The 27,089-nt window shown below is 35.6% G+C and overlaps 2 protein-coding genes across 2 annotated transcripts; both read left to right on the forward strand.

Moving 5' to 3' along the window:
• The first annotated feature begins 472 nt into the window (after positions 1–472).
• LOC129000776 (histone-arginine methyltransferase METTL23-like) lies at positions 473–16,264 on the forward strand. The gene is made up of 5 exons (XM_054427770.1): positions 473–592; positions 11,178–11,423; positions 12,905–13,109; positions 13,403–13,618; positions 16,128–16,264. Exons 1-4 carry the CDS (start codon positions 488–490, stop codon positions 13,534–13,536), a joined length of 690 nt encoding a protein of 229 aa, XP_054283745.1. The 5' UTR covers positions 473–487; the 3' UTR covers positions 13,537–13,618; positions 16,128–16,264.
• Positions 16,251–19,897, forward strand: LOC129000775 (acyl-CoA-binding domain-containing protein 6-like). Its single transcript, XM_054427769.1, has 3 exons — positions 16,251–16,525; positions 17,425–17,703; positions 19,552–19,897. The coding sequence occupies exons 1-3, from the start codon at positions 16,400–16,402 to the stop codon at positions 19,855–19,857; spliced, it is 711 nt and encodes a 236-aa protein (XP_054283744.1). The 5' UTR covers positions 16,251–16,399; the 3' UTR covers positions 19,858–19,897.
• Positions 19,898–27,089: the final 7,192 nt, after the last annotated feature.

A 27,089-nucleotide genomic window follows, 5' to 3' on the forward strand; every position in this document is an offset into this window, starting at 1 on the left:
TCCAAACTGATAAACTGACTTTATCTTGCTTGCTCATATTTAAATAATTAAAATGGCTACCATTTTGATTAGGGGTGCGATATTGACTTCTGGTTTGCACCATTCAATTTTTCTTGATAAACCTTAAATGAGGGGTCACATGATAGGAACATTTGAAAATTTAGGGCTGCCCCCAAAATACCCCATATTTTGAGAGGTGGCCCCGGCGAACAAACTTGCGGGGGCCACGGGATCTTATCGCCACCACTGATAAATATAGGAAATAAATAACATGTTAAAAATAACAGGCCATCAATAACAGGCAATAAAATACTTTATGAGTTATTATGGGAAAATCACTCAAGTTACAATACATTTTGAACCGTAATTTTTACATAATCTTGTATACTGTATCTTGATAGAATACAACTGCTGAAGGCTGTGTAAGGTTTCTAGTCTGGAAAATGTATTTTTTGTCTCTGAATGTTGTGCTCACTGAGTTGATCCAATGACCGATGGTGTTCCAGAGCAAGTTAAAACGTTCGTCTTTCATTCGAACCCAAATAGAAGTTCTTCGGGCGAATTTGAAACCCTTGAAGTTCTGATCCCTGAGGTAAGGATCATTTGCTGTAACAAATAATTAGTTTTAACATAGAAATCAGTCCAATTAAGGGTTCAAAAGATATGCGTAACACCGGTAGCTAACCTCAACTTTGCTAGGCATTAGCAGCCATGTTTTTCTGATTCTGGACTGAATTTTATCAAATAACTCATTTCTTCGTTTCGCATTGAATTTATATTGTTAAAAATGTATTCAACATATCATTTAACATATAAATAAAAAATATAATTAAACCCGCCTAAGTATATTCTTCATAGGCCCTAGCCCCATCTTGTGTGTAGTTTTTAGAAGACTACCTCTAACTTGATCTAGAGTTACATAGCCTAGTTTTATAATAGCCTAGGCCTAAGATCTAGGTCTAAGATAACTTACTCCTGAGCTACTAAGACCATAGACAAGGACTAATTTAGAACAGGGACTATCAGTATTTTTGCGTTAAATGTATGTTAGCCTAGTTATAAGTATATAAATATAGCCTAAGCTTGAATGAACATTCTAACTTACTCACACATCAGCAATGTGCCTTTGTGACAGCAGTAAATATTTTGCACGCACCATTGTTTTCAGGTAAATCTCTAGAGTAATTATTGTGATAAATGTGACCTTGGGAACCTAGATTCACATATCACCAGAAACTAGATTTTAGCTGAAAATAATAGTGTATTATTTCTCCGTGCTCACCAATATTAACGAAACTACGGCCTTTTAAAGTCGCTTGCATTTTTGAAATACAGTAGTAGGTTAATTTGAAGTGTTTTTCTCAGGATTTGAATTTTACAAAAACAGTGTGCAGGCGACATAAACTAACAACTTGATTCATTATTAAACTTTACCTTCTTAATCTAACCTATACCTTCAAAGGATTAAATGCAGTCACAAATTCGCATAAAGCACGGCCAACTACCCTGACATGCCTAAATAAGAACTAGGCCTACACCCAACTAAGTCTACCAGTAACTTACATCTATATATCCATAATGTGACGAAATTCCTTTTAGGCATGATGTTGGTTGCCGATGCTAGTGATTCCGTATTTAATGTGTGATGCAAAGATTGAGTAATGTGCTGTGAATGCTGTTTCTTCATTCGTCAGTGTTCAAACTCTTCTTATGACAGGGAGTGTTGCACGACGTCCAAGTGCCACGACGTCCAATAATATTTATTCAGTGCCACGACGTCCAAAACATAATTTTTGAGTTGTTGCACGACGTCCAAAAGTACAGTAACTGACAAAAATATAGTCTTTCTACAAGCTTTGGACGTCGTGAAACAGCACACTGTAGAATTGTAAAGAAGTATCATTTGCACCACGTCCAAAGCCTCTACCAGTTGCACAACGTCCAAGTGCCACGACGTCCAATCAATATTTGACTGTTGCACGACGTCCAAGTGCCACGACGTCCAAAGTGCCTGCACACTGTGAACACTGTTTGCCGACCTCAGTGCATACAGTTCGCATTGCAATTATTGAAGGCAACTAGGCCTAGTCAACAGTTTGAAAGTTGTCAACCGCTTCGTCTTCGATTAATGTTTAAATTATTCAATATTCAATGGTTCTGTTCTAATTGAACTAATTATTGCATAGCTTAAATTTTTTATTTGTAAAATAAATACTATGTCACCGTAAAATGTAATGATGCAGTATTTCTGTTGATATGATTGCATAATTAATTTCTACAAAATAGAGCTATGTCATAGATACGAAATAAATAAATGACTACACTATTCACTATATTGTATGATTAATACAATAAATTAATCACTAGCCCAAAAGTAAATATGGTAGGTTTAATGTGAGTAGTGGTAGAATTCTAAGTACTGCAGTAGAATAGAATTGTCATACTATATCAATTATTGGTAGCAAATTTACTCGTAAGATAAAATGTATGCACAGTTTTATAACAGCTGTAAGACTTCCCATTTAAGTACCGGTATCATTGAAATTGTATAACTTCCATTGAACAGAAATGAGATAAGTAGATATTGATACACAGATATATGAATTTTCATACACTTATAATATGACGAATTCAAAAAAGGTTTATCCGTCCATTGTGCTAAATATTATGTGAACTATCACTTATCAACTTTTTAAACTATAATGGTGTTACTACAATGGTTAAAAATGTTTCCTGTGAAACATGTATTTTTTAAACTAAAAGAAGGTTTTCTTTTAGTACAAACCTTGCTCTATTAGTGCATATGAAAAATAAATTCACTATTTTACGAGATCAATGTTTGACAACAAATGGTTGAAGCAGATATTCAGAGAGCTGATGCAGTAATAAAAACGTATTTTAGCCATAGCACAGACAATATATAATACTATAATAGTAATCTATCTATCTATCTATACTATTATAAAGAAGAGGTGGTGTCTGTGTGTGTGTGTTTGTATGAGATAATCTCAAAAAGTACTGAACCGACTGGGCTCAAATTGCACGCAAATGAAGCTACAGCTCCGAGGATACATATTATACAACTATTCCCTCTTCGTTATTGGCTCTGCCCTGTGGTCTTTCAAAAATTTGAGGTGAGAGATGTTAAAATATTGATTGATGGTATCCATGGTAACAAGAGCAAACCTACAAAATTTAAAAATGTAAACAACCAGAACTAACTGTCAAATGAATTTTGATTTCACGATTCCACACAGCTGATTCAAACATATTAAATAACTAGCTGTAACCCGCGGGCTTTGCCCCGTTTAACTTCTTAATTTTCAAGATTATCTCGTTCGCATGGCTCAATCACGTCCTGGTTGAAGTTTGTTCGCTACGCTCACTCACCTTTAGGCTTAAGTTGGAGCTCGTTCGCTGCGCTCACTTGCCTTCAGGTTAGCTCGTTCGCTACGCTAACTCGCCTCCAGGTTGAAGTTCGTTCGCTACGCTCACTCACCTTTTGGTTGCAAATTAGCTGTTGTCATAAATGTAAAAGAAATAATAGTGCTGCACCCTGTTGGTAATCCTTGTAACTTTAATGCTATTGAACATCATAGAACAGAAACAACTTGTTTAATTTAAACAGCTGTTAAGATTCAATAATTCCATTTCTCATAAGGTTAACATGGGAAACTCTAGAGCCACTGGGGCGGAGCCCAAAAGGATTTTTGAAATAAGAATATGCCTATATGTTAATCGGGAATGTGAGCTATCATCATGCCAAATTTCAGCCCAATCCGACCAGTATTTTTCGCGTTCACTTGTCACAAACATACATCCATACATCCAAACTTTCTCATTTATAATATTAGTAGGATGCACGGATATTAGAACAGAGAGGGTAAGGATTATAAATTTAAAATAATATTTGATGTTACTAGCCCGAATGTAAACATTATTTTACATTACTTAAATGTAGCTCTCAAACCATATGTTAATGTAATTTCATTAGTATATGATTCTTTCAGTTACTTCATTTGTTTATGTTTATGATCTACTAGCTGTACCCGCGGGCTTTGCCCCGCTTAACTTCACTAGTGAGCTCGTTCGCATGGCTAAATCTTGTCCTGGTTGAAGTACGTTCGCTACGCTCATTCACCTTTAGGTTGGAGCTCGTTCGCTCCGCTCACTTGCCTTCAGGTTAGCTCGTTCGCTGCGCTAACTCGCTTCCAGGTTGAAGTTTGTTCGCTACGCTCACTCACCTTTTGGTTGCAAAATAAATGAATTTATTTATTTCCATTGAGAACAAACTTATTACATGCATTTTGGCTGCAGTCATAAATTTAAAATACCCCCGCCGCAGCAAACCTGCCGTCTAAGCGAATTTCCATTTGGCTGAATTAATTTTCAATCGATCTATTTAAATAACATTAGGTTTAACGAGTACCTAGGTTTGCTGCTACAAGGAAACTAATAAAGTGTGTGTTTTAAGTAAAATAATTATTGCTTAGTAGAAAATGAATATATTTGCGAAGTTTGATCAAAAGATATCCATAAACAAGCAAACTACAACATTTTACAATATTCTCCATAAGAATAACATGGTAATTTTAAATTTACAATTTTTTTAGTTTTCTCCGTAACTAATAACCGTACAAAAACACTTTGATATACTGAATTGTTTGTTTTTTAAGCTCTTTAAGAAGGTTTAGAGAAAAATTGGGAAATTTTGTGTTTTGGGGGTCAAAAGTGAGAAAAACCAATTTTTACCCCATAAAACCCTGTTCCCATGGTCCGATCATGCTGGATCGCGAACTCATTCAAGTTTATCCCGCCTTACACCTTCAAACCAAATTTCATCAAAATCGGATAAAAATTACTCAAGTTATCGTGTTCACGGACACATATATACATAAATCTATATATATACCTATATATATATATATATATATACATATATAAAAATTTGAACGAATGGTGTTTTTGTCCTCTGGGGACACCAAAATGAAAAAGTAAATCGGTCCCAGGCCTAAGTCTTACCATGAGACCTACGGTAATAGCTACTTCCCTATAGGGAAATTCGCTAAAAATAATAGTGCTGCACCCTGTTGGTAATCCTTGTAACTTTAATGCTATTGAACATAATAGAACAGAACCAACTTGTTTAATTGAAACAGCTGTTAAGAAATTCCTTTTGAATATGAAAAATCATAAGGTTATCATGGGAAACTCCAGAGCCACTGGAGCGGAGCCCGAAAGCCCGATCAGAATAAAAACTTCTTAGTTTTCCTATTTAATGCCCAAAGAATCGGTGTACCAAATTTCAGCCTCCTAGGTAAATGGGACGTGGAAGAATTAGTGATGAGTCAGTGAGTGAGTGAGTCAGTCAGTGAGGGCTTTGCCTTTTACATATTTAGATTATACTGAGTCTGTTCTATTTTTGTGAAATGCTGTAATAATATTTTACTGGGAATAATTTGTTTTAAAAGAAATCATTCATCATGGATATAAAAAATAATTAAGATTCTATAATCATTGCCCTATCAACCTAGGCCCTTTTCCTGAGTGTTATGAGGTTTATGTTTTGATTTATTTTTGTGTAAACCGTAATATAATCCCCCTGCCACAGCAAATTCGTAGACTGAATTTCCATTTGCCTAATTATATAATTTCACTAAAATATGTTAGAAAATTACCCTATTTTCCATATTTATTTATATTTTCCTATTTTTTCTATTTGTCGGTTTGGAACTATTGTGATAGCTTATTGTTTACAGTGCAAACCATGGATGTATGGATGGATGGATGGATGTTTGTGACAAGCAAACGCGAAAAATACTAAACCGACAAGGTTGAAATTTGGTATGATGGTAGATGACATCCCTGATTAACATATTCTTACCTCAAAAATTCTTTCAGTCTCCGCCCCGGTGGCTCTGGCTCTGGACTTTCTTATGTTAACCTTATGAGTATTCATATTTAAAGAAATTAAAGAATTTTGTCAGCCGTTTCAACTGTACAAGTTGGTTCTATGATACTAAACAGCATTAAAAAGTTGTAAGGCTTGCCAAAAAGGGTGCAGCACTATTATGTTGTTTGTTTGCATTAATGACCACAGCTAATTGAACCAACTAGCAAAAAAAGTTGTGGTACACAATGAGAACTTTACTTTTTTCCATGGTTTAGGTGCAGTGGTAGAACATCAGGACTATGGTAGATGTGTGCTACACAATAGGATACCGTATAAATTAAAAGACCAGTTTTTTTAAATCGTGTCCTCTCCCATAACGGCAATAAGCATTTATACTTATATGCCAACCCCGTACGAAGGACGGGTACTCTGCTAGTAACACAATAATACAAATACAGTATACTAATACAATAAAACTGTAGGTTTCCGTAGTCTGTGGCCATAGGTTCGTCTGAACTGTCAATCAATTCTCAGAAATTCACAGTTGTAAATTCTTACTAGTCTTTTTCTAAGTTCACGTCGCACTCGCAATTAGTTCGCATGTTTTATCTAGGAAAGCAGGAATACCCTAAGTCATAGCATTTGAAGGTTAAGTATAATAATAACAAACATGCTTATCGTAGGTTTGTAGGCATACTTGTTCAAGAATATGCCGTGGTAGGTTATGTTTATAAATTTTATTTTTTAATTCTTGTCTAATGACGATATTGATTTGTATTTGTACGAAAATGTTAATTTATTTGTCAAAGGCATGAGCGGTCCTCTAGTCTATGTATGTTACATGAAGCACAACACGAAAAAGAATAAATTAAAGGAAGGTAAAAAACGGATCAGTTGCTGAAGGTCTAATCAGACCTTCGACACACATTTTGCAGTTTGTACTTGATGCTGAGGATCCCATGAATCCTGTACAAAATAAAAAACATCTTTCATTCAAACTATAAGTTTATTACTTTTCCGAGAACCAGCCTTTATCAGGACTTCCGCTCCCACGCTAGTTGGCAACATCAACTGTGCTATATGAAAACAATAAATCTTGAGTAAATATACTGTAATGTAGAATTTTTAGGTTGTGGTGTTCCTTCGTAAACACATTCAATTATAATCTAGGAATATGTAAATTTATTGTTATACGTTAATTTTATTGATATTCGATTCGCTACAGTAGGCCTACTATTAAAACCTATAGTACATAACATTTTCAACATTTTCAATTCATGTGCGTTGTATTTTAGAGTTGGGGAAACAAAAGAAGCCTGTGTACAACTTATTTATATGATATTCTCATTGGTTGCAATTTAATAAGTGGTGTAGCAAAACACAAACACAAAATTTATTGAAATAAAATTAAGTCAATGTTAAGTGAATACTATTAATAAACATATTTGCGACATAAGAAAATTTCATTGAAGCCTAAAAAACAGTTCGTAAAGGCATTCTATTCTTTATACTAGTAAAAATAAAAATGAGGGTATAAAAAATAGTTTTCAAAGATCATGTTGATCAATGTACATTCATCTAGTCTTGAAAAAATAAGTATTTAAAAGCTTACTCCAAACATAATGAAGTTTATCGGTTGTTAACAAAATGTCATCATTTTTCAAACCATGTAAATCTTATAGTTTTCCAACTGTTGCCTTGTTTATTTTTTCTTTTTATGTTTTTTTTTTACTTTATGATGTTTCAATTAATGGTACAAATATTCATAGTATATATATTTATGAACAAGAACATATACCCATGTATATATAACTAATAAACGTTCCATAAGCATTTTACACGAGAGAACACTGTTCGGCAAGTAGCCGGTCATCATGAAGGAGCTTGGACGTCGTGCAACAGCGCTGAGCTATATTGGACGTCGTGCAACAGTCAAATATTTATTGGACGTCGTGGCACTTGGACGTCGTGCAACTGGCAGCGACTTTGGATGTCGTGCAAATGTTACTTTTTTACAATTCTATAGTGCGCTGTTTCACGACGTCCAAGTGCCACGACGTCCAAAGCTTGTAGAAAGACTATATTTTTGGCAGTTACTGTACTTTTGGACGTCGTGGCACTTGGACGTCGTGCAACAACTCAAAAATTATGTTTTGGACGTCGTGGCACTGAATAAATATTATTGGACGTCGTGGCACTTGGACGTCGTGCAATGCATCCTTATGACATATAGTGCGGAATTTAATTTTTTCATAGAAGTTCAATGTGTCTTGCCAATTTAGGTGGTTGTCTAAAATGATTCCAAGAAATTTTGTAGAGTTAGCTGTGGGTACTTCCAGATCTTTCCAGTTATTGTCGTTTTCTTGTCTAATTTTGTTAGACTATGTTACTCTCTTCACTTCTGAACTTGTGACAGTGTAGCAGAAGCACTAAGCAGCACAGTATGATTATATGAGTATTTTTGTTTTGTGTTCTAGTTGTAGTGTTAGTGAAGTAACGTCAATTATATCAATTATTTGAGATACTAGGCCTATTGCCGATGACAGAATCAGAGTGAGTTTAATTAACCTTCCGTCGGGCGCATTGATTTTCTAACGCCAAAGGGCGCTCACGGAAGTTACCTCCGGGAGTACAAAAACTATACAATGATGAGTAAAAAATATTTTAATAGCAATTAAACTGCAAAAAACCTTTTTAGCCTTATATGATTTATTACACTATTACTTAAGTTGTATATCAAATGGAAAATGTTATAATAATAAATAAAAATACGTAAGTTAAGTGTTGTGAATAAAAAAGATTTACTTTTTGTACTTATACGGCCTACTATCGTATATTAGAAAACAAATTGTAATAGGCTATTGTATGACATAAAAACATGTACATGGTCTATTAAAAATAATAATTTTGTACAAGGACAACTCATTCAATCAAAGCTCTTAGACAAAAATTGCATCAGTGTATGACATAAAAACACCTATGGTAGCCTATTATCAAAAAAGATCATTTTCATAAGGACAACTTTCTTTGTCAAAGTTCTTAAGAAAAAGTTGCTATGGTGTTTAAAATAAAACACCTATTGTTTAGTGCAAAAAATCATTTGTTAGAAGGACTACACATTTTGTCAAAGTTCTTTTTCTTGAAAAAAAAAAGTTTCCGAACTCACGCACCATTAGTTTTGGCTACTAAATGTGTTTCCTCGCCTTCCCTTTCAACACTAGCCAACAATCTCGCAATTAGTTCTTCTTCATCCATTTTATAATATCGCTAAATAAGGTCAAACACAAGGGCGCACACGGAACTAGGCTCCGGGAAACCTGTTGCATCACAGGGCGCTCACGGAAGCTACTTCCAGTAGTTACGCGAACCACTCCCCAAGGTCGACTGACAACTGGGAAAGGGGTAAGAGTATACAAAACTGATTCCGCAAAAGAGGTTCGTGAGGTAAATCAGGCCACAGCCCTGCCAAACACATACTATGGTTTTTATAACGAAAAAAGTAGTGACCCGGAGGTAACTTCCAAGGGGTAGCAGATTTTTATCCCCCTGGAATTTTACCCCCTGGGCAAACGTGACGTCACAAACCAGGGGGTAAAATTCCGGCCGCGAACTTTTGAGTTTCGCGACATCAGCTCGATGGATTAAACGCGGAATTAAACATTATATTTTCACGGTTGTGAATTTAATCAGAACACATCAAATTATAAAAACCTAGAGTGTTCGGCCCGAATTTTTACCCCCGGAATTTTACACCCTGGAATTTTACCCCCGGAATTTTACCCCCGGGATTTTTACCCCCGGAATTTTACCTCCGGAATTTTACCCCCTGGCCAGATATATAAATTAGTGAGAAAGATTAATTATCTTCATTCTGTTTTAATTTAATAGTAAACATTTTATTATTAAGTAGCCTATATTAATTTATTTGTAACATTAACTAACCGAACAGGTTTTTAATTTTAATTTTGAGATTCTAGTAATTAGGATTCGATCTTTGAAGCTAACAGTTGGTTAATATGACGTATAAACAATCAACTGAATGATAATTGTTTCGAACATTTCTTTACAAAATGAATAAATAAAGTTAGGCTACTAAATAATGAAATGTTTACAATTAATTAAAAACAGAAATAAGAAAATCAAACATTCAATTTCTAAAATCGGCCAGGGGGTAAAATTCCGGGGATAAAAATCCGGGGGTAAAACTCCGGGGGGTAAAAATCCAGGGGTAAAATTCCGGGGTAAAAATCCAGCCCGTACATCTTCAGTTGTCTAAACGCTAGTTATATGGACAGGGGGTAAAATTCCGGTTTTTATTGCTAATCTAATTAATCACGCTCTGTCTATTTTCATTAGACTTTCAAATCCGTGGGGGTAAAATTCCGGCCGCGAAGAAACTTTTAGCCACTCAGGTTACTACGTCATAGTGACGTCAGCTTTGCCCAGGGGGATAAAATTCCGGCGACCCACTTCCGTGATGCGCCCGATGGAAGGTTAAGTTCAAAAGTTGTTACAGTACCTCCAGTTGTCGTGTGGTTGAAAACTATCAGCTGTAGGCTTAGTTAATCCACAGTTCATTCCACTTGTAAATGTCATCCATCCTACCTTGTTTATTGTTAAATGTTGCATATTTTTATGGCTATTTCTTGAGAAATATTCATCAGCGGTGAAAACTAATAAATGGTATATTTGGATTCAGGAGGTAAATAAACTATAAAGTAAGATAGGCTATCAAAATTAAAAATTTGTTTCGATGCACCTATAGTAAATAAATACCTCTTCTCTCTTCAGTTTTCGTATTTTCAGTTTTAGTTGACCGCAAGCAGACAAGAATGTAAATAAAATAAATCGAAACTTCAAACTATCTTAGTTAATATTCGTGACCTCTGAGAATTTTGTACCGTTATTTTAAGGTTAAAAGTGAGTCTAATACTCTAATAGTTACTTTAATCACTTAGAATTAACGTTATAAAGTTTCTGGTGAGGAAATATCGTAGCCTAACAAATAGGTCAGGCCTAGTCAATTTATAAAAGCAAACAAAAAAAAACAGCAGGTGGGCTTTAAGCGGCCGTAATTGCGTTAAAATTTGTGAGCGCGGAAAAATTTTTGCACCATTATTTTCAACTAAAAATCTAGTTTCTGGTGATATATAAATCTATATAGGTTCCCATGGTCACGTTAATCGCAATAAATACCAAAACTAGTTTCAGGTGATATATGAATTAGTTTAGATTCTCATGGTCACCTTATTATGCATAATAACCCCATTCTCTATTCCCATAGCAGTTACAAGCCTCCTACAGCTCATACGTGTGGCCGAGTGCGCCGATACTTGCTTGGTACTTGTGGGAGCGGCGGGCAGAACTTGGCGGCAAGCACATTGTTGAGCTCGGTGCAGGCACTGGGCTACCTGGTGTTGTAGCTGCTAAACTTGGTGCAAGCGTCACCTTAACAGAGAGCGCTTCTTTGCCTTGTAGTCTACAGCATTTACGCAGAGTCTGTGAGCTTAACGGTCTGCAAAGCAATCAGGTTAGTCTGATTTAAGTTTTCAGTGTAAACTATTTTTCTAAGAAATTATTGAAACTTTTCTGTTTATTCTTATAGATGATAAGATGGTATCAAGTCACAATATAAGTTTGAATTATGTTGTACAGAATGAGTTGTAACATTAGCCTAATTGAAATATGTGCTGAATTTTTGGTTCAAGTTAGTTAAGTTGGGCTACTTGGCTAGTTTTGTTTTCTCATTGTTACATCATCCGGCTGTGCAGCGTTGTTTTTGGCACGCCGAATGCCTTCAAAGCAGCAGACAAAGTCTTCCCACATCTTATGGCTTCCACCGCTTTCACCACTTCTTCTGCCGAGTATTTCCTTTGGTGGATTTGGAATGGTTGACATTCTCTGTGAACAAAACAAAAACATTCTTGTAGGTTTTTAAAACTTACAAGTAATATAAACGGCGTTTATAACATAAAAATACGAGGTAATTTTGATTCTAAAACCTAAACCTTGTAATTGGCCTAAAACCAAATATTTTGCTCAGTATGGTTTACGAATATATCTTTGACCAAACAAAAATAACTTCAGGCTCAATTTGATTTTTGTTTCCGATTTTTTCTATAAATGTAAAAACGTAGCACATTTGGACGATTTTTAACAGTATAAATATGTGTTAAAGACTTTAGGAAAGTTAGGCCTATCAGCCAAATACCGAACACGTTTTTCAGGCATTTCGTTCTCGGCAAAATCTAATCTATGCTTGTTCGGATTTTGGCTGTTGTTTTTTGCCTTTAAATATGAACATTGATCACACTTTTAATGTTTCCTTAAGGAAAAAATAAATTCCATAGGTTTAAAACATAAAACTAGTATCCAGCCGAATACTGAACACTGCTTTCGGTATTTGGACGATTGACGTTTTTTCTTGTCCAAATACCGAACGGGCTTAAATTAAGGTTAGAGATCTACAATTAGTATGTATTTTGGCAGTGACAAATTCATTAGCCATCAAATCACTCCTGAAAGTCCCTAACACTCCCATCATTGATGACGACGAGTTAATGATAGCAAATTCATTGTTTTTAACATGCCATCTTTGATATTAAACAACAAATCAATCATAGTAAATTGTTATTAAACTATTACCGGTACATAAAAATATTCACTTTCCTATATAGGCTATATTTAGTATAACTTATGGAACTTACCTTATTCCTTACACCAGATGCTACACTAACGAAAACCGAACACAGCAGAACAGCGGCTGAATAAACGCAGTGTATACCAACTGCTAAACTGTCAACTGAGCAACTTATACGTCGTGTGTTAAACTTAAGGGTTCACAACACTATTCAAACAATCGATACGGTAGTACTATTGGTGTAGATACTATTACAAGTGTTTTAATTCAGCTTGCTCGTTAATTGGGGGGCAGTCAGTATTTGGGTGTTTTACGTTGCAACTAGACTACTGTATGCATGTAAAATGTTGTTCAAACTTTGTTTTATGCAGGTGCGTGTAGTCGGTCTGACCTGGGGTTTGTTCCTGGCCAACACCTTTACTCTCGGTCCTATAGATCTCATCATCGGTTCTGATTGTTTCTACGAGCCGTCAGTGTTTGAGGATATCATCGTCACTGTCGCTTTCTTACTAGAAGCAAGCCCTCACGCAAGGTTCTACTGCACTTACCAGGAGAGGAGTGCTGACTGGTCCATTGGTAAGTCTGATTGTTGAAATTGTAAGTCTTTACCTTAAAACCTAAGTAGGTAAGTTTTTACGTAAAATACCTGAAAAAACTATCCAAGTCTTAGTCACAAGTTAGCCCAAGTCTCCACTTTTAAAAATTATTTTTACCCCCCTTAACTTCCAATAATTATCAAACTGTGAAGCTAAGTTGGTTACTCTTATGTTATTGTTGTTATGTTAACATTCGCTTAAAGGTCTGTTGGTAACTTTTCCCTATGAAACGCTTTTGAAAAAATTAGACTTAATTTGTTTTGATAATTTCAGAGCATCTTCTACATAAGTGGAGTTTACGTTGTGAACAGATTCCACTAAACAACCTCGGAGTTGAGTCTGGAATTGATGTCAACGATTTGATGAAAGCTCATACCATCCATTTGCTAGAGATTACTAAGAGTTGAGAAATAAAAAGTTTACAATGAGCTACCTAAGAATCTTTGTCTCCAATCTGCCATGGACTGTCGGCCATGGGGAATTACGCAGGTAATAATAAACATATGCATGCCATGTCTCTGTGACGAACAAAACCTACAAAATCAATAAACACAACAATTGTAATAACAATAATGTGATTTATCAATCACAATTCAAAATTGTCTGTTTCCATCTATTTTTGTTAGCAACAAAGGCCTGCTGTTGTTTTTTATAGTTGCTCACGGGCCACGACGTTGAATGCTAAACGTTGTTTCAAATCATAGCCATACACGCTGTACACACGGCACATGGGAGCGTTGCAACGCGCGTCCTAGAAACACAGTCAAATGAGTGCGTACACACTACACAATACACATGCAGATACAGCGCTAGTGCTTCGGCCGCCGCACGTTGAGTGACGCCCCTCCTCTCCCCGAATCATCATTATCTACGCGGCGATAAAAATAGACTTGTCCATTGGAGCATCAACCTGACAAAACAATATTTACTACTAACCCCTTCGCTTAAACTTATTTTTACACCTAACCGGGCCAAAAAATGAATTATTTCTGTGCAATTTTACACAATTTACAATATTTTTACCTGCACTCAGAATTTTGTATTTGTATATCAAATACTGTTATTTTCTAATCAGAATTGAATGTAGATTAAAAAAAACCATTTTATTGGTTAAAAGTATTTTTATAATTTTTTTATATACCATATAATACAAAATAAAAAATTGTTTGCCTTTTTTTAAAAATTGTTGACTATAAAAGTTAAAAATATCTTACTGTTCTGCCTTAAAACACTGATTGACATGTTGTATACTCAAAAAGATATCAAGCAAAGTTCAACTTAGTATGATATGTCTTGAAACATTCGGGTAGGTGAAGCGCAACAAGGCACATTTCGCACTCCCACCGACTGTCACACACGCTTCCCTTGTGCACCACAAACTTTGCAGCGTCTTGATGGGTTTTGCATCACTTCATTAGGTGGGATTTGTCTTGGAAAATGACCCCAAGAAGCTGCTTGAAGCCGTAGAGGGGTTTCAGACGCTGATGGCCGCCCTCTTCGTTTGTAGGCCGGTAGTTGTCTGGTCTGGAACACTTGCTCCGTGAATTTATTTTTGAACTCAGCAAATCCTATCTTCTTCTGGGTGATTTTTTTTAAACAACATAAGAGTTGAAGAGAGCTATGTCCAATATAAAAAAAAATCTTATACCCTTTAGCATATCTCCTCATTGTAGGAAAAGAAGCGAGCTGTTGGTCTTCTCGGTCGATACCGCCCATCGAGCTGTTGTAATAGAGGACGGGTTCAGGCTTGGTTATCACCTCACCGCTGACTCTGTCTCTCTTTTCAGTTGTTTTTTTTGTCTCCCTTACTGTGGAAAGTAGACAAGAGACACACTTCTTTCTTGTCATGGCTAAACGCAACTTCATACTCACCGACATCAAGTTTTTCACTTTTGAAACTGTCAGGCATATTTGTCCTCCAAGAGTTCACCGTCCCAATCACATTGAAACCAATATGTTTCAATCTATAGTAGGGGAGAGGTGAGGAATGCCAGTTGTCAATTGTGAGGGTATGACCATTTCAATGACTATGGCCTCGCTCACCAAAAGGTCATCATCCTCAGCAGTGTCTCCACCCCCTTCTTCCACTGTTTCACCTTGTTTCACTTCAGCCCCGGTGTATATTTTAAATTTTGTACAGTATCCACTGCTTGACTCACAACATTTGTAAAATTTGATCTCGAACCTGGCTCTTTTCTTGGGGTTGAATTGCACATACCCCAACCTCCCACGAAATTTCATCAAGCTCTTGTCTACTGCAATGTTTTAATCGGCCAAATATAACCGTGAAAACTTTTGATTCATATAATCAATGACATACCTCAGTTTCCACAGTTTGTCATTCTGGGGCTTATTTTTATTATCACAAATATGAAACATTGTTGATAAGAGCAAAAACCTATGAAAAGGCATAGTTTTTTGAAAAAACAGAGTCTCAGTAGTAGCAGTAGGGGCCCAATACGATTGAATGGTCCTTTTCTTCACAAGTGACATCAAAACACATAGACTGTAAAAACATGCCATTTCATCAGGAGATGTTTCAAACCATTCAGAGAGTAACTGTTTATCTTTACCTCTTGCATTATTTTTTGCAATCGTCTCTTCGGCACTTCGGCGTATTTGTTTGTTTCTGTAGCAAACATGTTGCCAACAAAAATCATCCTCGACAAACGCGTTGAATACTTCAACTTCAGATGGAGAAGGACCTAAATTTCTGGCTAAGCTTGCCCTGACACCAGGACAGCCTGTCCCCCCCGGATCAGGCCCCCCTCTAAAACAGAATCCTGGCTAAGCCACTGCACCTATCCATTACAAAATCCTTAAAAACCCTGGTGTAAAGCCATCTTTATCAAATATGTAAAATTCTATGTTTGGAACTTATTACTTAGGATTTTTCAGGTGTATTTCAATGTAAGGTCTACAGGATAAAGGAATATATGAAAGTTCATATATTAATGACTTTGAGCCTTTAAAATATTGCACAAACAATGTTTTTCAGATATTTCAAAGAGTTTGGCCGAGTGATCAAGTCTACTGTAGTATTTGATAAATCCACCGGAACTTCAAAAGGGTTTGGTTTTGTCACATTCAATGATGCCAAAGCTTGGGACAACGTAAGCAACCAGCAGATACACAAGATTGAAGGCTGGAGAGTAAACGTGGAGAAATCCACCAATGTTGGAAAGAACTTTTGAGTGTTGCGGGACTAGTTTGTGATTAGTGTCTGTAGTTTTGTGTGCTAATAACCTAAACCATAAAAAACTTAGTGATATGGCTGAGGCCGAATTTGAAACGGACCTTAAAGATGATTTTTCAAGTGCAGCAAAATTTCTTGAATCAATTGTTGGTGATTTGAGTTCTGCACAGTTGTTGGAGTTCTACTCATACTATAAACAGGTAGGTGTTTACTTCGCCAGCTGTTAGTTTAGGTTGATGCTCTTGATTTAACAAGAACCTTTATAACAGGGATTAATTACACAGTAAGCTACTAATTACTGTTCATAATTATGAGCAAATTGTCTTTGGGGTCTTGCTTGGATATTGTTTACATAATTCTCTCATTGACTTTGACTTGAGAAGTGCATTGCCCCTTGGAAACAGTTTTATTCTTCTAAGAAATTCCAGTAAGTATTATCTAAGGTGAAGATATTAAACTCGTATTCTTTTTTTAAGCCATCTTGATATAGCTAGAGGTCTTAACGGTTAATCTCTATTTGATATCCTTATAATAATTGAGATTTGTGTACCTAGCCTACCTATATTTTCTTAGAAGTGAAATGTCTTTTCTTCTTCTAAATTGTGAGACTTTTTAACTGTGAACAGTATTACCTCAACAATAATAAACAATAGTTAATCAATTATAATTGAACACAATGTAGAAGATGCAAAATTTGTTTTAGAATTTAATGGAAAGCATATAATTCAAACATGGTGATGAAAATTATTGACAGTTATCATTGACGCTAATTTGTATCCTTTGGTAATAAATATGGTTGCATCGGGTTTTTACTTTAATCCAGCAGGAGAATCAGCCACGAGCAAGATATTTTGCTTCCATGATACAACCTTTTATACAGCCCAGCTGATATCGATTTAATTATTTTATTATCTGCTTGTGTGTACTTTTGTACGTTATTTATGCTTGCTAATCGTAAGTCACCTGATAGTTATGTCCCTCTCAATTCATTCTTTTAAAACAAATCTGATCTAAAACATTCTTTTTGATAAACGTTTCTGAAATAGTATTGTTTGGATTTAAAAAAAATTGGAAATTCAAAAACTAATTAATTTTTCAGGCCACTGCCGGAAGATGTAACTCATCTCGCCCAAGCTGGTTCAACCAAACGGCTCGACAAAAATGGGACGCATGGAACGCCTTGAAGGACATGCCTACGGAGGAGGCAATGAGGCGTTACATCGCACTGCTAACACAAGTACACCCAGAGTGGCGCGAGAGGGGAGGTGGCGGTGGCGGGGGGTGGGTGAACGTCAGCAGCATGGCTAACGAGGAGGTGCAACTTACGGAGGGAGAGAAGAAACTGAACGACTGGGTGAGGGAGGGTGATAAGGATAAGGTGAGTACACTCGTGACACTTGATGGGAATGTCACGTTATCAGTTGTAGGGCTTGCTTGTAGATTTGTTTGAGATCATTGCTGTTGATTAGATCCAAAGTAAAATAATATCAATATCCTAATGATGCCGAGTAATGACGCATTCAAAGACAAAGACACTCTAGGCCTTTTGGTTCACGGTGTCCAGCAAATTACTCATAGTACCTAGACTAGCTTTAAATTGAGAGATGTGTTTGTTTTGGTGATATACAGTGATATGCGATGTCGATGTCTAATGTCTATTGTAGGTAACACATAACTAAGTGTGTTGTTCAATGTAGTCATGTAGTAAAACTAATCATACAAATGAGCAGTGGTTTATAGGGCATGTTATGGGTTTCATAACATTATTGAGCTATTCTGGGTATAAAAAATGAAAGAGAGAGAGAGAGAAGATGAGAAGACAAGTATTAGGCCTTTATATTTTAAGGAATGGGAGACAAAATTACATCAGTAGAGACTTACACAAAAGTGAATATAGAACAAAACACAAGAGTCTACATTTTAAGGGCTTTTAGGGTAGCAAGATTGCCTGGATGGAAAGGGTCCTTCCTGGTACAAGAAAGACCAAAAATTACGCTTACACTAACATTAGAATATATTCTTGTCAGAAATGTATCTCTCTTCTCACCTCAAAACTACCTTTGTTGAAAATGCTGTCAGTGAGTGGTAAAATGAGCAAATTTTTGTTAGCCTAATCCAGATGTTGATCAAATGTTTACTCCAGTAAAAGCTCAAAAATTATGGACTTGAATTTTCTAATTCCTTAACTCTACTATCATTAGCAAAAAACAAACAATAATTAACTAATTCTACTAAATATATCAGTCGTAATACTTTATCATATGAAAATTTCCTTGACTTTCCGTTTTTACTATTCCCAGTTTTAATATAACCATCTTATTATTTCTTCCAAAATCTTTTTAATTTTTACTTAATATAAAAGTGGCGTCATGAAGAGGAGGGTTCCAATAGTAGTTCTTAATATTCATGAATTTGTCTTGCATGTTACTACTCTTTGGGAAAACTGGGACTCCTACGTAAATTTTATATTATTTTGGAATACTCCACAAATAAAAAAAACACTCTGGGGATTCCAAATATGAAAGCAAAGACAGTTGATAGTAGATTATTGGAAGACAGGTCATTCTAAACATCGGCCAATCGCCGGTGTTGCTGCGATCGTTGGGGACAATTAGGAAAGACGCTGGGTCCGCAATCAAATTTTCTCCCGGGTGATTCTGTGGTCGTAGGAGACAATCAGTGGTAACGCAGAAGCAATAGCCTAAATGCTCACATGTGTTGTCGCAATTACAGTAGATGATTACTTAGTGTTGCTGAGACTGCAAGATATGCTCGTGGGTGTTGCCGCAGTCGCAGCAGTAAAGCCATCTACATTAAAACTATTATAAATATGTTAGAATCTTATTCCTCGGAAGGTTTAAGTAAAAGTGCCTACAAGCTAATGAATAAAATGAAATAATAATACTATTTCAATCTCGCAATTTCGAAAGTATATAATTTTTAAATACAACAATTCAATGATCTTATTTCTTAAAACAAATATTTTAAAAGCTTCACTAATAAAGTATTCCCACAAATAATGAAATATCCCTTCTGTAATCATAGTGCCAATCTTTTAATTCATAGTTAAGTTTTGCAGTGTAATGAAGCTTATAGGAGGATTCTGATAGTATTACTTAATATTCAGTGATTTGTCTAAAACTCTCCTGGAAAAGTGTCTTATTAACCAGATTTACTAAACACCCAGTTAAATGAAAAACAATTTTGTCAAATCTAAATTTTGCAGGTTAGATTGCATGCGAAGAATGACAATATCAACGCCTTAGACTCTGAAGGCCTTGGTCCAGTGCACTGGGCAGCGGACCGAGGGAACCTGGACATGCTGCGGTTCCTGGTTATTGATCTACAAGCTGACAAAGAACTGAGGGATGCAGATAGTCAGACTCCCCTTCACTACGCCGCGTCGTGTGGACATTCCGAACTGGTGGAGTGGCTGGTCGCTCAGGGAGCAAACACAATGGCCAAAGACTCTGATGGATCAACTCCTTGTGACGTAGCAGCCGACGAACATGTTAGAAGTTTGTTAGAGTAGTTCTTGTTGGATTTGTGTATTAAATATTATTTACTAGGGATTTGATTATTGGTTTCCTGCACCCAACATGTATCGTAATTAACTTTAAATATGTCCAAGGGATATTAAATATCCGATAAATAAATGAACAAATAAATTCAATTTGTGCCACATTTTGTTAGTGTGTTCCGAATGAATGGATATGAATAATCATATCCCTCACCTAATTTAAGGCAGTCCAAACACTTACTCATGGTTAGGAAAACTTGGCATATTTAAGATAAGAACTTTATCTTAAAGGTAAAAAAAATTATACAGACCCCCCCCCCCCCCACTACTAATCATAGTCATTGATCAGTGGTCAATGATCACAATTAAATCATGCTCATGTTGTTAGATTCAAGAGAAAAAGAAGTTTAAGCAATGTGCTTGATTTCTGTGCACACCTAACATGTAACGATCATTCTACCAACATCTTCTATGGAGTTGGAAAGATTAAGTTTGTTGTTATGGTTCTGGACGAACATGAACGAGATTAACTTTTGGTCTGTAATCAATTTAAACTGTCATACAATCAGGGCATCATTTTTTAAAGTAAAATATTGCCTAGAGCTTTTTCAATTGCTGGTAGGTGCAAGGTGCTGTTCACATTTTAAGAATTGAAAGTCCCATAACAGCAGTCATACTTGATTTTGCTTGTTCCTCCTTTACAGAGTCCAAACTGGTACAGGATAAACAAAAACAATATATACACAAAACATTAGAATATTTCACTATCATTAACACTAACTATGGAAGACAGAGTTAGTTTTCTATAGGTCCAATATGGTGGCCAATCGCAGTTATAATAGTTTGTGAGAAAGTACTTTAAATTTATAGTTAAGATTGCACTTTTACTTTCTCCCCCTGTACCATATAGTATATGGAGAAAGTTTTGTTATTGTCAAAATTTTCGAATGGATATATTCGTTTTGGGTCCCCTTGAATCCAAAAAAGTGGTTTTCGAAGTGATATCTGTGCAGTGTGTGTGGATGTGTACAGAGCTAGACCATACCTGTAGTCCGATTTTGATAAAATTTGGTATGTGGGTACTAATCCATGGTATCTCGAAGCGTTTTTTTTACTTTTTTTAAATTTTTTATTGTTTATGATGATTTTTCCATAAAACCCCATAAGATGATGGAAAAATCGGATTTTGTCGAAAATGGCCAGAACTGATTTTGATAAAACTTAAGTATATTTGGGTGGTTATGGCAGTCCTTTAAGTTCTGAACAAAATGGTACAAATCCCATTTATGTAAAAATTACGGTCCAAAAGTTATTGTAACTTTTATTTTATTTTACCATTATTAAAATAACAAAACATCGGATTTTATAAAAAATAACCCTGGCGCAGCCTGCAGACTAAGTGAATTTACCTGATTGGATTTTCAATTAAATCTATTTAAATAACATTTGGTTTAACAAGTACCTAGGTTTGCTGCTAAAAGGAAACTAATAAAGTGTGTTTTTTAGTAAAATATTACAGTAGAACCTCAATTACTCGGAATTTAATATCTCAAATTCCTTAATATCTCAACAATTTTTTAAATCCCTTTGAAATCCACATTAATCATAATGTTAAAAGTACCTTTATATGTCGAAGTTTATATCTATTTAACCTCATTACGTCGAATTTTAACAATTATTGATACAGTAATATTCAACCTCTGTAACTCAAATTTTCCGGCATCGAGCCTCAGTAACTCGAAGTTTGTTTACCTTTATAAGTCAAATTTCGCACGAATGTGCCTCAATAATTTGAAGTTTTTTCACACCTTTAGCATTTAAAAATCTAATTACGGCGCGCACTTCACAGTCGGTGGCAGTCTCAATTGGCGGCACCATTTTGAATGCTCGAAATCGGATGTAAACACTGCCGAATGTTCCCGAATTTCCGGCGCAGGCTTACCAATAGATGCACATACACAGCGTAAATGTCCAAAATATCAATCGCAGCGCTGGAACAGAGAAATTTATGAACGGTACTTACTTAAAAAACATGCCTCGTACTATAAGAAACAGTTACAACACACTTACCAGGAAACATATAGGCAAAGCTCAATCGTACTTATTGATTATTTAAATTAAGATTTCTTAATGTATTACCATCACTTTATATAGTGTATTGCATTTAAAACTCAAGGAAAAGTCTAATTCATTGACCACATGGCACCAACTAACAAATCTTAATAAAAACAAACTTAATAGCAGAACGAAGCTTACCAGCTGGGTTAGTAAATTTTCTTCATAAGAAATACCTTGGGATTTTGATGGCTTGTGGGGCAAAGCCCGGGGACTTTTATTACAGGAATTGGTGTCTACACAATAGTCTACACAAAAAATACTTTATTTGGGCTTGTCGATTGTAAAAATCCATCCATTATTGACGGAGGAGTGATGTTCATAGAAATCGCCTTCACTAGGTGAAGACTAGGTGAAACCTGTCGAAATCGACAGTTACTTTCCAGGGCCTGCGCTAATTCATCTAACTGTGAAATTATACAAACTAGAGGTTGTCCTGTGGTCGAAAACTCTACCAAAAACAATTAATATACATACTTCTCTATTTTCTCCCCACGCTGTAAATAAAACATGTGATTGGAACTTCTTCCATTTGTTTTGATTTTCTGTTTACATTTTAGCAAATTTCCCTATAGGGAAGTAGCTATTACCGTAGGTGGCATGGTAAGACCTAGGCCCGGGACCGATTTACTTTTTCATTTTGATGTCCCCAGAGGCCAAACACACTATTCCTTCAAATTGTAATATATGTATATACAGTATATATATCTATATATGTGTCCGTCCGGACGATAACTTGAGTAATTTTTGTCCGATTTTGATAAAATTAGGTTTAAAGGGGTAAGGCGGGATAAACTTAAATGAGTTCGCAAACCAGCATGATCGGACCATGGGAACGGGGTTTTATGGGGTAAAAATTGGTTTTTTTTTTTTACCCTCAAAACTTAAAATTTCTCTTAAGACCTTTTTAAAGAGCTTAAAAAAACAAACAATTTAGTATACCTAAGTGTTTTTATACGATAATTGCTAATGGAGAATATTGTAAAATGTTGTAGTTTGCCTGTAAATGGATATATTTTGATCGAACTTGGCAATTTTATTTATTTTATACTAAGCTATTAATATTTTACTAAAAAACACCGTTTATTAGTTTCCTTGTAGCAGCAAACCTAGGTACTCGATAAACCTGATGTTATTTAGATAGATTTAATTTAATAGAAAATCAATTCAAACAAATGGATATTCGCTTAGTTGGCAGGTTTGCTGCAGTGGGGGGTATTGTTGTTATTTCGCACACCATCATGACAACCCATAAGGTCCATGTTAATTTTTTGAAGTTTTCAAATTCATTTTTTGTGCTTATTTTTTAGCCTATCTATTGTATTATTAAAGTGATACAATCAAATGTTCTCCTATTAGCCTGTCAACAAACCCTTAGGGTAAACAGCGGAATAACTATGATATATTTTATAAGGAAACTAGATGTGTACCCGTTCTACGCACAGGGATCTTATAGTATTCAGTTGAAACCTTCTTATATAGTATAAAGAACAGCAGTTGTTTTGCATATTTTCAGATATGCTGGCCAAACTATTATACATAACTTCATTTTATGTTGTTTGTTGTTGTTCAGGATCGGTATGACAATCAATAAAAGGTTAAATTACGTGTGTCCGCCGGTCGATCCTAATGTATCCTACAGCATTTCCTATTATGCATTTCGGCGAAATTAAATCGCCATCATCAGTCCTAATATAAGGTATTGAGCTTCCCCATTAGGTGCGTCTTTGAAACACATGCACGAACTGTACACATATACACATGACGAATAAAACATAAATACACGGTAGGCCTACTTTTATTTTTACAATGGACAGACGCGCGTCGGTCGTGTGCCGATTCTCGACTGAAAACGCTAATTTAAAAAATGTAAGTTTCCCAGTCATATACAACACTGATTCAAGGTCTTTTCCCCAGTTATCAAAACTCAAGAACAATTTTATACACAAAGAATCTCTATTTTCATTTATTAGTCCAGTCAAGGAATGAGGTGTAGAGTGCGTGAGCAGGTAACTAAGCGATTCCTTCAGAAATTTGTTCAGGGGGCTTAGGGTGTTAACATACCAAAAGTCCTGACTCCTAGGTGGTGAGCCAGGGGGTGTAGGGGGGGAAAAGGGGGGGTTAAAGGTACGTATTTTGGGTTTTTCGATTATATTTCTAAAACTATAAACTTTTTGTATACTATACTAAATTATAAAATTGAAGAAGATTAAATTTTCTACAAGAAAAGTATATAATGTGTTTATTTTGGTTAACAAATTTACGAGTTATTACTAATTTAATTAATATCTTATTAAAATAATTTTTCCATAAGAAATACATGTAAATTAGTATGCAAAATGGGGCCAATCCTATCCGCCCAAACGAAATATAACCGATATTCTGGAAATCTTGGTAAAATTTCCAGCAATTTGACACTTAAATTATAAAATTTTGTAAAAAATTAAAGTGATGGTGAGCGTTTAAAAACGGGATGATTTGAGGTTTTTTTATAATTCTTAATAAAAAACACCAAAACACGACATTTTTGTTACCTCGCCATCGCCTTAATTTTGGATCAATTTTTATGATTAAAGTGTCAAATTGCTGGAAATTTTACAAAGATTTCCAGAATATCGGTTATATTTCCTTTAGGCGGGTAGGATTTGCCCCATTTTGCATCATGTATTTCTTATGGAAGTAGTATTTTAATAAGATATGAATTAAATTAGTAATAACTCGTAAATTGTTTAACCAAAATAAACACATTATATACTTTTCTTGTAGAAAATTTAATCTTCTTCAACTTTATAATTTAGTATAGTATACAAAAAGTTTATAGTTTTCGAGATATAATCGAAAAACCCAAAATGCGTACCTTTAATCCCCCCTTTGCCCCCCCCCTCCTCCCCTGGCTCACCACCTAGGAGTCAGGACTTTTGGTATGTTAACACCCTAAGCCCCCTGAACAAGTTTCTGAAGGAATCGCTTAGTTACAGCTCGTGACACCTAAGCTGCCACTTGGCCTAGCGCGGGCAGTGTAGGCGGGAGGAGGGTGGAGGTAGGAAAAAGACCGGCCTGCAAACATTTCCGCTGCCTCACGGGGTTGACTCCCCTTGTATTATGTACTTGAGCGCCTTCATATGGGTCGCGAGGGCAGTTGATGCAACCCGCATGACGGGACATAACGTTTTTGAAATAGGTACTAGTAGCGATCGGCCAAGTGCCAGCTTAGATGTCACGAGCTGTACCTGCTGACGCACTCTACACCCACTTTTGGATCATTCATTGACTGGACTATATGGATACCCTACAAATTATTGCACTTGCGATTAATTAAATCCGTTATGTAAGGAAAAACGTTTTTAATCTTACTTGGTTTGGATTTGCTTTCAAAACGTGATCGGAATTGGGTACGGTATTTGTAAACAACATTCTATGTCAAGATAACTAGTAATCGTGATTCAATGTAAACATATCAGTGACAGCTAGACGAAATAATCTTGATTCGAACAGCTGTTCGTTATTTCATAGATGAATATGTGATAAACATTGGGAGAAAACTTTACAGAAAAACACACAAAATTGGGTTTTTAAACGTCCGTCATTTTATTTACAAAGTAGTGACGCCATATTTTAATGGCTAACAATCTTGACAATCTTGCCAATCCAGTGAATACATTAAAATGATTTGGAACTTGATAGGTACTTTGGTTATTAGGAGAAGGCCGCGTGTAAAATGGCTCTTGGGCCGTGACAGACAGGAAGACAGACAGACAGAAATTTAGATGAGACTTGTAACCTAAAAGTTTATGATTCTGAGCAATGTACAGACAAAACTCTAATTTTATTTATATAGATTGACAAAAGTTGCAACACTTGATACTTGGAGTCTATGTCGTTGACTGATGATAATCGGCATGACTGTGTCAGATTACTTAAATACTGTACTAAAATACTATTTACACTGTGGCAATGGCTAAAAAGTAAAATACTATTTACACTGTGGCAATGGCTAAAAAGTGGCTCGTTGCCTAGTTCTTCGAGGCTGTAAAGAAGCCTATTAACCAGCCTGTCGCGCAGGGCCGTCTTAAAATCATCAAGGTCCAGGTTGCACACATTCAATAACTTGTGAACCGTATATTTACAGCAATGGGGGTTGTACAATTTTGTTTAGAGTAAAAAGTAATAAATCATACTAAATTAGATTCAAAATCCCCCTGAGCATTAAAAAAATCCGTTTTTATGGAAAACCCACCAATAAAAAAACAAAATTTCAATAAATGAAAAAAACGCCTGGAGATAACATGGATTATTACACACATACAAAATGTAATCAAAATCAGACCACAGATGTGGTCTGTTAGTAAGTATAACTCTGTACACATTCACTGATGACATATACATTAATGACATACTATAGACATTAAAGACATCACTTTGAAAACCACTTAATGGGTTCAGGGGGCCCAAAATGGATATATCCACTCAAAACTCAACAATTTTGACAAAAACAATACTTTCTCCATATAGGCTAGGGGGAGAAAGTAAAATTTGATTACATTTTACTAAAATTTAAAACAAATTCTTGTTTCTGGCCCCTGAGTGTATTTTTGAGACAAATGTTGTTGACGTCTGTCGTAAAATGCCAACTCCCATCTGGAGGCTTAAGTAGTTTAATAGACAGACATGAGTTGTCCCAATTGAATATTGTTTGTGTGGGACCTTTGTTATTTGAGTACACACATTTTGAATGAAGAGCAATGAATGCAATTTTGCTGAGGCAGAGGGGCAGAGCTCAGCACATCTCTGCTGATTATGTACTCTAAATGCTGACTGTTTGTATCTGGGGCTCTGCATATTATACTTCATCCTACTTCAGTTTCAACCATAGAATACTAATCTAGATAAATTACATAATCTTTGTAGGGTACTTTAATTTCAGATTTGTAAGCTATTGCTTGATCTTGACTCCACAGTCATATTTGAAATTAGTGAAAATAATTACGGAAAGTAAATAAAAGAAACGTCTTATGACCACTTACCATATTTTTTGTATATTTACCGTGTTGTGAGTAACAGAATAAGCGTAAATATATGTTTTAAGTGTTATAAGACGTTTCTTTTATTTACTTTCCGTAAGTTTAATA

The sequence above is a fragment of the Macrosteles quadrilineatus genome, unplaced genomic scaffold, assembly GCF_028750875.1.
Source record: "Macrosteles quadrilineatus isolate MER2022 unplaced genomic scaffold, UCM_ALF_1.0 Scaffold_8__2_contigs__length_117827958, whole genome shotgun sequence".
Lineage (NCBI taxonomy): Eukaryota > Metazoa > Arthropoda > Insecta > Hemiptera > Cicadellidae > Macrosteles > Macrosteles quadrilineatus.